This window comes from Anneissia japonica, unplaced genomic scaffold, assembly GCF_011630105.1.
Source record: "Anneissia japonica isolate Jap-2015-1 unplaced genomic scaffold, ASM1163010v1 scaffold287726_len2788222_cov184, whole genome shotgun sequence".
Taxonomy (NCBI): domain Eukaryota; kingdom Metazoa; phylum Echinodermata; class Crinoidea; order Comatulida; family Comatulidae; genus Anneissia; species Anneissia japonica.
Window position 1 is genome coordinate 2,664,214 of NW_022705125.1, and position 14,720 is coordinate 2,678,933.

Below are 14,720 nucleotides of genomic sequence, written 5' to 3' on the forward strand. Positions count from 1 at the left end.
CATTGTCTTTGCTAGTAAGCTTTCTTACTTTAGATAACAACTCAGCTCTCTAGTTAATTCTTATTTACTAGTTTTGTTTATTTCGCATTAAGTTTTAGTACCGCCCATGCTTTGTTGATAGGCCAATTAAATTTCTGGCAACTTGTAGCTAAGTATAAATAATAATATCAGTGCTCAAGTATCATATCCATTAGACAGGTTATGATAATGGGTATGACACTCGTCTTGAAAATGAGAGATTGCAGGTTTCGGATTCCACCAGAGACACTTTTTTCAGACAACTAATAAGATAGTTACAGGCAATGTGTAGTGATCGATGCTCTGCAGAGTGAAATACATCTATTCCATCTCTGGTGTGATACTTAAGGAATAAACACAATCGACAGTAAACTAAAAAATAGTTTATATCAAGCTTACATCAAACAGTAAATAACTTTCTATCTGACTCATGTTTGCCATTCAATCTTTAAGAATCAGGTCAAAATTTCATTTGATGTGTGAGGTATTTACGCTTGTTTATCTTCTGTGCTATATATCATTTTTAGCACCTCGTCAAGTCATTATAATCAATGAACAATGATTTGTATACAGTATTAGGCCAAACGAAAAAATTATTATTGTGTTGGCCACGCTCAACTGACCCAAAATGTTCAAAATTAAGGGTAAGCATTTTTTTTTTTATTAAAATTTTTTTTTTACTACAACGAAAAATATTTTTTTAATGTGCTAAAAAGGCTAGAATGGGCCTATCTTGCGGTGGTATGCAATGCCAGTGCCAGTGTTATGTCACCTTTTTGCTTTTCAATATAGAATACGCAAGAATTTTTTTTTGTTTTTTTGGCCTTGTTGTATCTCCTGTAGAATGTGGAATTATTATGAGAATCGGAAAGAAGCATCCTGAAAAATACATATTGTTTATCTTGGCCAGTGATAGGAAATTAGAAAAGTAAGGTATTGCAGTTTCCGGATTTTGGCATGATATTACAATACTACAAATGAAATAGAGAAAGTTATTGTACTTTATAGTGGTGGTAGAAAAGAAGCATGTGAAATAAAATACTAATACTTCAAGTGAAATAAAATACTAATACTTCAAGTGAAATAGAGAAGAAGCAAGTGAAATTTAATAGTAATACCGAGTGGCGGCTCCTGGGGAATTCAGGGGGTTCGGACGAACCCCCTCTGTGAAGAAACGTAACAAAATATTATTGGGTCCTGGCTTACAAAAGGCATGCTAACCTACCTAGGCATAGGTTGGCAGATCAGACAAACTAGCCTTCAATTAAATAAGATTATACACACTGTTTCTGATTCCACGTAATAATTTATGTACGAAAGTGCACAGGCCTATCAGTTCATTGATCCATGGAAGAAGACTACGTAGCCAACTACTCAATATTGTTGGATTTCCCTTTTCTTAGATTTTTTTTTCTCTATGTATAGGCCTGAAGAATGAGATAAAATAAACTTGACCTTTTTCGAGAGGGGAAAACCTTGCATTTTGAAGAACTTAAAGGTCATTAAAAGACTCCTCAGAAGTCGGAAAAGGTCATTTCCAGCCATTTAGGAATCAAAATTTTCCAGGGGGAGGACCCCGAAAACCCCCTTTTGTTTTGGGGTATTTTGGAAACATTTAGAACCCCCTCTTTCTAATCCTGGATCTGCCCCTGATACTACAAGTGAAACAGCGAAGAAGCGAGTGTAAGTTGATGCTAAAGGTGCAAAGAAATTAAAAGTTATTGCACTTATTGGTGGTAGAGAAGAAGCAAGTGCAATTTAATACTAATACAAGTGAAATATAAAGAACCTTTATGTGGACTTACAATGTTGTGAGAGGCTTAAGTAGTGGCCGATTTAGCAGGAAAAGGGGGCAGTAATTAAGCCCCTAGTTGGGATAAAATCTTTGGGTTAATACATTCCAATATACATACATTCTCAGAAGAGCTTAAAATAGCCCAAAATTGTCAGTTACTCAGGATACATGAAGCTTCCCTCCACTGAATATACAGTATACCTTTGCATTACCCCCGAGCATAGAAGCTCTTACAAACTTGTGCTGTTATAAGCTGAAATAATAAGTTGATAATGCTTTCTGGCGGTGTTTTAGTGCAAGAAATGATATCCATGTAGATGGAGTGACAACTGAATATATTCAATGACCGAAGTACACATTTATGACAGCTGTAATATTGGCGGATCATTATAACATTATTTGAAGTTTGCCCAATCTACTAACAGGGGTGGAGCTCCCCGGAGTTTGGACCAAATTTCTGAGTTACAGAGCTAGGAATAATAGAGTTCTTTACTTTATTTTTTATTTTTTTTGTATTTTTGCAAGCTCCCAGAACCTGGTCATAACTTCCATACATTCCTTGTTGAATTTACCTCACTCATAACCAATGCCGTAGCCAGCTATTGGGACAGTTGGGACAGTCCCACACAATTTTTGCTATTGGGTCCACAAAGAAAAATTGGGTCCAGATTTCTCCTGTTGTGTAAAATGGGTCAATTTTCAAGAAAATGTGTCTAGATTTCTCATAATTTTGCAAAAATTTTTAAGAAAATGGGTCCACATTATTTAAATTTACGCGTAAAATCCTGGCTATGGCATTGCTCATAACTACTACATTCTTGTCCTAATATTTTGAATAAAAAGGAAGATTGAGGGCACTTTTTCTTTTTTTTGCTCCAAGATGGCAAATCCAAGATGGTCGATGGGAAACAGGTAACTACTTTCTCACTTTACCAAGTAGATGCAATGAAAGCCAATAAAAGAAGCACTATGTATCCCAACCATCAGGGCTGGAAAACTTTTTTTGGTGCCTCCGACCATGAAAATAATCACAATTTTTGCCTCCACTACTATCCTAGCTCCCCAACCCCTGAAGTCCCTGTACCCCAGCCCGAAAGCCCGATACTCTCCTGCTGGACCTCGACCCCCCCCCCCATCCTCGACATCCACCCAGGCAATTTGAAAGTGAGTGAAAGATTATGATTAAAACAAGTGGTATATCATAACAATAAGTAATAAAATGCTTTATATCAAGGTATTTTAAGATAAAAATCACCTTCACCTACCTAGTATGGGCATAATGCTTTATATATTCAATGTATTTTAAGATAAATATCACATTCACCTACCTAGCATGGGCATCCAAAAGCCCTGGCAGAAGAGGTAGAACAAATACAGGCAGCTAATACTACACTACAATCAGTACTTAAAATCAATGTTGGTTAGCATTACGAATCTCCTGACGTTTTTTTTTAAACGTTTTATGAAGAGCAGATTGTAGTTTGTACTCTAGAAGGAAGTCAGAGAACACAAACATAGCCAGGATTCTGAAGTAAAGTATCCTTGGCAACAGGCCCAGTTTTTTTTCATGCTCCGATTGTCGGAACGTTTTATCACTGTGCTGCGGTTTAACACAAAGGCGGCGTGAACTGTTACGAACGTTGAACTCATGATAGGGCTGGTTTTGCGTTCATTTCATTGCATAAGAGTGCATGTATTACTTTGTTATACATAGTCAATCAATAAAGTTAAAAGTGTACGTAATGAAGTGTACTGTAGTCATATTTTCGTGTTTGATGGTCAGTTTATACATACATGAATGGTAGCAACGATTTGTCCAGCAGAATGCTATCGACTTGAGTAGTATTTTTTTTTTAGTGACTGTAAGGCTATCTATGCATTACTATGATGTCTGGAGACTATCACTATGATTAAAGGGTAGGTTGAACGTGAACGTGAGTTTGGCAAGATGTTCGTTCACAACCAGTTCCCACGATCTGATGAAGAGTGTACGCATTGATAGTGCAGCTCGTGCACGGCACGCGCCACTACTCTGCTGTAAACACCTGCTTAGTGTTGTGATGCAAATATTTGTGGAGTACAAAAATAGCAGTACAGTAGTAAAAACAACTGAATGACAAGGTAATAAAAGGCTATAGACTGTTTTTACTTATGAGAAACTGCTTTAATTCAGAGACTATTCAAAACCAGCACACTACGTTGTATACAGATACACTTTTAGTTGAATAGTAAGGTGAGCCGTGGGAACATTTTTCTGTGACTTTTATTTTCCCACAATTTTTTCCCACGATTATTTTTTTTTTTGATTTATTTGTTTTTTTCATTTTTAAAAATGCCCCCAGTTAGATCGGCGATGCCTCCGACCGCCGGTCGCGCACTTTTTCCAGCCCTGCCAACCACGAACGATCGAGAGGGGAATTTTACTGATATGAGTTAGCCAAATTTTCGTACATTTCGTAAAATAAAGGATATAAAGACAAAAATAAAAATTTAGTGAGGCAGAGAAAATGGATGAGCAAGGGGATGAGAAACTATTCTTTTTTTTATTTGGCCTAATAGAAAAATCCTTTAAATTTAACACATGGAGGCTCTAAGAGTAAAATAACAAATCGTCCTTGAAGAAAGTATTATTTTATATACAGTATACAGGATATGACGACTACCTTGCAACCACAAAATTCCTATTAACATCAGGTACTCTACTCTAAACTTTAACACAGAAAACCAAGGCAACTATAGTGTGATTATATTATTGTAGTGGATTAGTGGTTAAGACATTATTGTCCCCTAAAATGTCAATCGGAATACTAAATAGCTCAATTTGAAGGATTACAAGAGGTATCAATTTTCAATAGAGAAAATCATACGTTGGCCAACATTATCGATGTCTGAAACTCAAGGTTCTGAGTTTAAGAACTTCCCTGATTTATTTTCTGTGACCATGACAAAACATCTCCACTCGAATTTTGGAAAATCGAGTGGCCAAGCAGGAAGGCAGGGACGCTGCTAACTACATCCCTAACATCGGCGCTAGTTCAAGTCGTTCCTCGTCTAGGGTTCGGTTATTAGAATCAAGCCTTCTCGGATAAGGACTGAAAATGGAGGACTAGTGTACACATCTAGGTCATGTGCACTTTAAAAACCCAGTGCATCTTTCGGAAGAGTAGCGAGTTACCCGGATGCTACGGTTCCTTTTAACCCCAGTTGATGTAAACAAGTAGCTGCAGCACTATAAGCACCTATTTAAGGTGGCTAGGTAGTCACGGTCCATGCCCATTTTCTCTACCTTTATCTCCATTCTAAAGTCTTTCTAGACAAAGGTATCAAGATTCATATTTACTGCATGAACCACCTCCGGCCACAGGTTTCCAAATGTGTCTACATATATAAATAATTATGCTGCACCCATATTCCAAATATATACATCGTTCACAGGCACATCACGATTATAATATTAACATCCTATAACGAGGATTTAATGATAAAGAATATAATTAATCAATTTGAACTTTATAAAATTAATATAAATATCAAACAAATTTATTGTCATATATACACCGGTAATTAAAACACGAACAAAATTTCTGGAATAATTATCCAAAACATAAACCATCAATATTAAAACAAAATTGTATCAACTAGAACCAACATTACAAAAGTGGTAATAATAAACAACAATATCATAAAAAGAAAAAAAAAAAAAAATCCATTCACTGTAGCAGAGCAGCAAGAACAAATTACTTAATTCCAAAAACAAGATCATGTATCTATTATGAGCTTTACTGTCTAAAAGCTGTCGTTTTAAAGCTTCCTAGCTAAAAGCACTCTTAAATAAAAATGTTTTAAATTTGATTTTTTTGTATACCATTCACTAGTGATTGTAGGACATAATCTGTTCTATTGCTTTGGTGAAGCCGAAGCGAAGCTTATTAAGTAAAGTAGGGCAGGTGCGCCATGGTTGCGTAAGGGAGTTTGTTGCGACTGTTTAGCATCTGCAATGTACTTTCTAAGCCCTCCAAATGTTTTAAAGCTTTCATAGGTTGAAAACATAATTTTTGCAGCCTATATTAATCCTAATACCATCAATCTGATGCAGAAAAAGCTATGCTCAATAAATGTAGGGTGAAGTATGGCTTTTTAACAATTGTTTGCCATCGCTGGTGCAACATACAGTACTTTCAAAACATTTCAAATTTAGTTACCGTATTTATTTGAATAAAGGCCCCTCTCAATCCCCTTAAGTTCCCCTCGAGCCTCATTTGGAATAAACGCCTCCCTCGGTTGTTTATTTTTTCCTTGAATAAATTCCCCCATAAATGACTGTTACAAACAAATCTAATGGAAGCTACATCATTCCCAAAACATGTTAATGTTTTACTACTGTAGAATTACATTTTTTCTAACCTGGTTGGGATCAGCAGGGAACAGTTGGGATCAGTAAGTCCGTATGATCACGCAATAATACATTTTGACGGTAATTATGTGTTGTAGTTCCACACTTAAGTGAAATTAAGAGACATTTATTTGAGTATATACGTATCCATTTTACACAAAAAAAAGTAAATGCCTCCCTCGAATAAACACCCCCTCAAAAACTGTCCCGGGACGTTATAATAATAAATATGGTATCTTTTAAAGGTTAAAAATGAGTAATTTTTGGAGCCTATATTAATCCTCCTTCCATTAATTGCACAGACGAAGCAAAGACCATCAAGCAATGTAGGGCCGAGCATGGCTGCGCAAAGGGCGTGTTGCCGTTGTTCAGCAATGTACAATACTTCCAATACTTCCAATACATTTAAAATGTAGATAGGTTGAGAACATCATTTTTGGAACCTATATTAATCCTTCTACACAATATATTTTCTGTTACAGCCTCTGTGCCTAGTCTGGAATATGTGAACTTCAGATTAAAGAAAAGAATACAGTACTGCTCATAACTCTTTCTACATTCGCACGCAAGTGACCCAAAAGTGGTTCTCGAGCGAATCGTTTGTTATGAGCTAATGAATAATAACTAATAAGCATGAGCTAAATCCTCAGTCATGCATTCAATGAGTAAAACAACGGTTGATGAACTTCTTTGTTTCTGATAAGCTACATGTAACAGGTTTACGGTTTGGCCGTTGTTTACTGTAGGTCTTATGAATATTGAAGATTAGCCTGTGTCTCATTATAACGTAACAGTCGTGTTATAAGAATGCTGGCAAATCTTTTGGTGTTTAGGAAATGAAAAATATAAATCGTACACAAATGATGTTACTGTACTCGAGCCACATTTTCGCATGCAGAGGGAATCATTTTACTTTAGGCCTACATACAGTATGATAGTTCTACGAAGGTTCTGAAAATGCAAATTTTAACAATTTTGAGAGGGTGAGGAAATCTGATCAACGCTCCCATTTGTTTGCTTCTGAAGATTATTAGTGATGTTATGAAGGCCAAATTCCACTTTCTGTTAATTGATTATCAATATTTCTTGGTTTGTTTAACAATTATTGCTCTCAAATTAAAGGACATAATAAGCAATTACAGTCAGGTTTTGAGTACACTATAGGAGATAGAAGCCGAAGGAGCAAATATTTCCTGAAAAATTGAAGGAAATACTGGTTTCTAAGGCTTCTATTTACTATAGTAGTGTACGAAATTACTTGACAATAATTCCTTTATAAGTCAGTTGTGATGTCCATCACCCTTTAACCAAACTTATCTCAGCTATTATGCCTTTCTACGACTTGCCTAGAACGGTCTAGGCTTCATTTGTGTTAAGCAGCGACCACAGAGAGGGACTAGGTTTGCTGTGTGCATTCATAGCTTGGCCTAGCAATGAAATATTCCATTGCCTTCTACTGTAGTAAAATCACTCCAGCTTTGAGTTTTTCAGTCGGACATAGGAAAATTCAGTGCAAATAAAAGTGATGACGTCACCACTGACTTATACAACAAATTAGCAATCAAAACAAGAATCACAAAATTGTAGGCGAAGTCACATGTAGATAATATGTAGGTTATCAATTGCTATAATGTACTGTAAGTAATACATCAGTATTAAGAAAACCCTATTATGTAAAGGTTGAATCTCCTTGATATTTTCTTTAATCCTTATGTTTTAATTGATTATCCTTCACATTCAAATTTTACCTACATTTACATGCTGGTAATTATCCCTAAAATGTACTATAAACACGATAATGCGTCTGTTTATTAGGCCAATGACCTTTAAACTGCAATTTACAAATTGATTCGTTTATGTTATTATCCCCGTGATAAACCATACTTAACTTCCAACTAATTGAAACATCACAATGCATATGAGAACAATGGTAATAATTAGTAATCATCGATAGAGGCTTCAGCTCTGCCTACAATATCAAATTTTTATTTGACGAAAAACTGTTGTATGCCCATATATAGTCATGTTGTGCCTATATATGGTCATGATATGGTTTCATTATGACCATTTTTAGGCATGTCACATGGGTTTTTTTTTTTTTACAAATAAAATTCGATAGCCTGGACAGGGCTTAATAATTCATTGAATGATCTTTTGCTTTTCGTAAAGGATATAAGCTCTCACACGGCTAAGCCTGGGGAGGACTTAAGCCGGGCATTTACTGCGTCGTACGATGTTTGTACAACTGTCGGCCAATGAATCCAACTCCGTTTTTAGCTACCAGAACCACATACGAGTAAGCGCTAGACGATGCGATGCAGTCTGCAGATAGTAAGTGGCAGTCTGAACGTCATTAAAAACTATCCGTTGCGCACACGTCGTGGCATTGCTTTTACCATAGAATCACCATGGCAGACGTCTGTCGGGTGCGGTGAATGCTTGGCTTTAAAGGACTCTAGGATTAGTGTATCAGCATTTTGTCCCCATACATTTGAGTCTTAAAAAAACCCCATCAAAATACTTCTTTCAAACAGAAGTCTCTCAAGAACCCTTTGCAGGGGCCTCAGATTTCTTTGCTACGCCACTGTTTTCTATATTTATCATCAAAATTTATATTTAACAACCTATCTCCATTTGAAGTATGCACGTAGGCAAACTCATAATAATCTACATAATTTCAGAGAGTATTTTTCGAGGAAAAATATATTTTTGCATTGTTATTCAATAAAGAAGTTTGGAACGATCTACCAAACAAAACAGAAATTTATGATTCCATTTAATTCAATTTTATTACAAATGAAAATGTATCATTTGGATAATACAAAAGAACGATTTTTCATTAAAATTTGTATTGTTCTTAAATGATTATTATTAAAATTCTGAATGAAAAAAATGAGAACGTCAAAATTGATTTTTCCTATTGGAGATTTTTTATCATTTTATGAAACTGTACAACTTTTAAAAACTGTACATGGGTATATATTTATGTAGTCTGTCTTGATAGTACTTTCAGTGATGCAGCACCGGTTTCACAAATGGTTCACATGAATGAAAAAAAAATACACCGGAAATGCAAATCAGAAATAAAAATCAAATGAAGAGTAATAATAATAAAAAGAAAATATTAACATTAAAATACAAAGAAAAGAACTAATTTAATTTGGATCAAGGCAAGAGATCAACTTTGCAGTAAAAAAGAATAAAAATATTTCAAAGTTTGGTATATTGTCAGTTAAGTATCATTAAAATAAATTCTAATTTAGTTTGGAAGCTCATTCCATGTCCTAGTTGCACAGTACAAAAATGTTTATGTAGTATAAATTAAAAAAAAAATACATTAAATAAAATGAAAAAAACTAAATAAATAAATGAATGAATTAAATAAATAACTTATTCCAAATATCTTTATATATTTGTTTGTTGTTTACAAAAGTGGCACTCACAGACAGTAGTTCAGTCAATATCATCTGAAAAAAAACTTTAATAACACACGAAAAATAAGTACACCTTTCTTTTCTCACAAAAACTAATCAGTTGAACTCATCAAACCTACCAATTATAATAAAAAAAAAAAAACCTTAATATAATGAGATCATTTCATTCCCCTTCTAGCAGATTGTTATTGCTAGGGAAAAATTTTAATGCAAATAAAGATGTTTCAATTGTCCAGAAATTAAATTTCATCAAAATATGCAAATCCAATTAAGGGATGTAATTAAGATTTTAATTAAAATTGAAGTCCAACAACAGTTTTCATTTCATTTAATTAATGCCCACATAAAAATACAAGATTGTGCAGATTAATAAAATTTACAAAAAAAAAAATAAATAAAAAAAATAAAAAATAAAGAAACCTAACTACAGTTCTCCCTCCAATTAAAGACCAATTTTGGGACCAGGAGTTTTCCATGGTTTTTAGCAACTTTGGTCTCTAAATAGAATAATAAAGACATTTGAATTTGAAATTTGAGACCACAGAAAAGTTATTATTATTATTATTATTATTATTTTCATTATTATTATTATTATTATTATTATTATTATTATTATTATTATTATTACTATTATTATTATTATTATCACTATTATTATTATTATTATCACTATTATTATTATTATTATTATTATTATTATTATTTATTATTATTAGATCCGGGAATGCTAGAGTGGTGGGGGATGATAGTGATCCCTTTAAGAGAATTGTCAATTTTGTTGTGCTAAGATTGTCATAACTTTCAAACATTATTTAATCATTTTTTATTTTATGTACCACAGTAGCATGGATATGTTAATAATAATTATCCTCCAATATTAATATATATAACAGGGTTAACACTTTCATCTATTCCAAGATAAAAAAAAACACCACTATTTCCCAAGACTTAATTACTTTAGGATAAATTTGCAAGATTAGTATAATAAATCAGGGTTGTCCTTGACATTATGTGTTAGTTTGGTCGGTGCTACGTAATGGATTTAGTTAAAAAGCAGCAAACTTAGTAGCTATTTGTTAATCTCCATTAACAACAAAAAAAACACAACAGTCTTTTAAGCCTAATGTGTACAGCAATGGTCAATAGGAGTGATGGATAATCAAGCAGTCATTATCACGCAGATACCTCAAAGAAATCAATCAATATAAGTTGGAGTTTGTCTTCAGGATTACATATAATATGTGAAGGCAAGTTCTTCTCAAATAAATAAAGAATAACATATCGGTAGTTACTATCTACAATGTTTTGCATCTGAATCAAAGTATTTCCGCACTGCAATGTTTTCACCGAGAATGTTATGTGCAGAGAACATACTTGTTGTAATTTATCGAAGCATCCCAACTAGTAAATAGTAATTTTCTCATATGCGGTTGGATTTTTTTATTTAAAAAAAACTGATATTTCATAAAAATTGATATTATTTTCAAATTATTACTTATTTTAGATGTTACAAGTATAATTCAATACAGTAGAACATCTATCCTCTGGGACATGCCTCTTCAGGAGATACCTATATTAAGGGGACATTTTTTGGGTCGCAAGGAAAGAGAAAAAGATATCTTTTAACACCACAGCTAAACTCTATTAGGGGACATCCCTAAGGATACATTTCCTGCGTCCTAGGTTTGTATTTCAGTCACAGTCGATTTCATGACCTTCGACATCTTATCAAATTTGTTATCCTAAGGTTTTGATGTAATTGTTATTGATTGGTAAATAGAAATTAATGTCCATGTAATTTTGTCATTTGTTTGTTGACAACTTGATGTATGCCTTTCAGTTCAGCATTGGATGGTTTTATTTAAATATCTGAAGAAATCTTGAATCTTAAATGGTATACTCTCCATGTATACAAGTCGGCTAAATTGGTAGTTAGTTTACATTGTAATTTGATTCTTTAATTTAATTCCATGATGGGGGGGGGGGCATTTTGTTTTCTGATTTTAGATGTGTGAAACTTAATGTAGCGTTTTGCAACTTAGGTTTGTATTTTATTCTCTGTTGATTAAATCGAGGGGAGGGGGATAGGGGCATATAAGATTTCCAGTTTGTCTTATCGCAATACATGGCAAAACATGTTTTAGGTAGACTGATGAAAAAAAATGTGTGTACATTCTTTCGATTACATACTCTCTTCGAAGATGTGTATGCCATTTTCTCCTTATAAATTATTATGGACTTTGTGCAGGTTTTGAAAGGAATCATTTAAAATGGGGTGAAGAGAGGCTAATGGGTGGAGGGACAATGGGAATTAATTACTGCTGAGAGAATAAAGTAATAATATATGCAGCAATAAGTTGAGTGCATATAACTTGCTCAGACACTGATGTGTGGAAGGGGGTGCAAATATATTCTGGGTAATATGCCCACCTTCTTATGCCCATACCGCCACTGGTGTGATATCTAAACTTGTCATTTAAAAAAAAAAAATCAATAGAACCATATGTTGCATAAGTTGCCTTAATTTTTTAAATCTACATCAAACATCAGAATTTTGGTCTACAAACCTAATGTTTGACAGGCAGTGGCAGCGCTATGGGGGAGGGCATTTTCCCCCAAAAAATTGTCTTGTCCCTCCCTCCAGAAAAGAAGAAAAATCCCAATTCGTCGAGGAGAGAAAAAAAAATGTATTTTCTACATATTAGTAGACTACCTATATGTAAAATCGATTAAATAAAGCCTCTGAAACCCCTAAACTGTCATACTTTCAAAACATGTTAATCGACACCCAACCTCGCCCACTTGGCTCTTGTCTGGGACCTTCTCCCCCTCCCCAAAATTGTACCTGGCCCCTCACTTGTCCCCACCAGATTTCAGACATTGGTACCGCCACTGTTGTCAGGAAACAAATACATACTTATCAACTATTGTAAATCAATTAGAACTGTCTTTTTTTTTATTAAAGGCGACCCATCCACTTATTCTATAGGGTCAGCTGATACTCAGAAGCCTTCTTAAAATATATGAAATAATGTGATGCATCATAAACCAAGCCTCATCACAAGGCTTAGAGAGCTGTGTTAGTCACGAGAATATAAGTATTTCAATTTATTCAATGCGGGGCGTTCATTTGAATAGATACGGTATCTCCATGAAGAAGATGGTTGCACTCCATGTATGCTTTCTAATAGGCCTGCTGAACCAATCACCAGGAGTAATATATTACGTCCTATGTAAACTGCTAATGCATAATAAATACGAGGTGTGAAATAATGTAAATGATAATTGCATTGGATAGCATTAAATCACATTCATTAACAACTGCCATGGGGAATTAATTAGATCATCATTTATTTAATATCAAATTTAATAAAATTTATATTGTTCAATTAAGTGAAATTTCAAAAGACACAGTAAGCATCAATATTGTATAGGAAAATTAATAAGGAATGTACAGAGAAAGACAGAATATGAAAAATACGATTAGAATGGCTTTTTTTTAACCAAATGGACGGAATAAGAAGTACTGGCTCAGTTTGAATCGCAGACATTTGAAAGGCAAAAAAAATCATTGTGCATACAATGTACAAGATTAAAAATAAATATGTGGCAAAGACAAACCAAACCAGTCACTCATTGCAAATCATCGTGTTTCAGAGAAAATGCCCAAAAAACATGCTGGAATGTCAACATTTTTGAAATATATTTTTTTAAAATCTATACTAAACTAAGTATTTAAGGTTTATTCTATACATCATGCTATGTTGTTATTTTCCATATTTTCAATGTTAAAAAATTAATTTTTATAGATTTGGTGATGGTTATGGTTTCTGCCTGAGAAACTTTGATGGCTGACAACTGTATGTTTGAACTGTAACTTCATAAGAAATGTCAGATAACAGTCAGATTTAAGTGATTCTTTTACCATTTTATAGCTCTCATTTTAATTGTTTAACCCTGTATTAATAACTAAAAATCGGTTTTTGCGAAGAGTGACTGGTTTGGCCTATGCAACATATAAGATAAGATTTTACATAAACTAATCATAGATACAATCTATAGATATAGAAACAACAGTTCTCTCCCGGGGCTTATAGCATATAGGAGCAATAGCCCATTGTATTTTCTATAATAAAATGCACTTATAGAATTAAACACATTAATATCATACTAGTACAAAGAGGTTTTGAAATGCAAATCATATAAAGTAGAGAATAACTACAATAATTAACAATATGACAAAAATGAAAAAGTATGATGTATACAACATAAACAAATAGATAAGTAACATAACTGTCGTTGAACAGGAACATATAATGTTACAATCATACATTCAATCGTAAGAATTTCTCATTTGAGCACTGTAAAATAAAAATATATATTTACTACATTTTTCATAAACTAAGACTATTTCAAATACCAGCAAGTGATTGTGGAAGGCCCACATCTGGCATTTATTGGATTTCAAAACTAATTTCAGAGCTTGTACGAGTGCCACAATATCAGAGGATTAAAATCAGTCAGATATATTATTACTACTACTCCTGCAATTAGTTCAATGCAAAGGATCATCATAAAAGTTGGCCTCATTTTTGAATCTATTTAATTCCAACCAGTGTGAGATATACTAATTTACGGTTCGCTGAGTACCAGTCTCATGTTATTACGACTGGGATTCCATCATTCATATTGGGAGTAAAGGAACTCGTGTAAAAACCAAGAATTGTGTGACTGAGTGGGCCGTCTCTTCACAGATTTTCAGGTGTCATGGCATAACCTGATGGGAATAAACTGATTACATTTATTGCGGCTATAATTTGTTTTTTATGTGGAGGTCGTGGTTGATGGATTTACTGCTGTTGCTTGTAATTGTCAAAAGCACTTTGTTGTCTTATTCTGAGCATCCTATATATTGTGAATATGGCACAAGTGTATTAGAATTACTCAGTAGTAAGTAGTTTGGTTTTTTTTTAACAATGTAAATATTGTATAATATTTTGTTGCTTTGCAACTCTAAGTCAATACTATATTTTTTACACATTTTCATACATCATATTCATTTTACACATTTTTATTTACC

At 33.7% G+C, this 14,720-nt stretch overlaps 2 protein-coding genes across 3 annotated transcripts in view; one reads left to right on the plus strand and one right to left on the minus strand.

Moving 5' to 3' along the window:
• The window catches only part of LOC117105264, a 35,787-nt gene extending 32,502 nt beyond the window's left edge, over positions 1–3,285 (minus strand). The window contains exon 1 of the mRNA XM_033246355.1: positions 3,142–3,285. Coding sequence (XP_033102246.1) covers positions 3,142–3,154 — 13 coding nt within the window. The 5' untranslated portion in view covers positions 3,155–3,285. The remainder of the gene's footprint in view (positions 1–3,141) is intronic.
• Positions 1–14,720, plus strand: part of LOC117105263 (5-hydroxytryptamine receptor 4-like) — a 32,541-nt gene that overhangs the window by 9,105 nt on the left and 8,716 nt on the right. The window contains exon 1 of one of the 2 annotated variants that reach the window (XM_033246354.1): positions 14,252–14,590. The exons of the other annotated variant lie outside the window; for it this stretch is intronic. The gene's annotated coding sequence lies outside the window, so the exon portion shown is untranslated. Of the gene's footprint in view, positions 1–14,251; positions 14,591–14,720 lie in introns of those variants that run through there. 2 annotated transcript variants of the gene reach the window in all.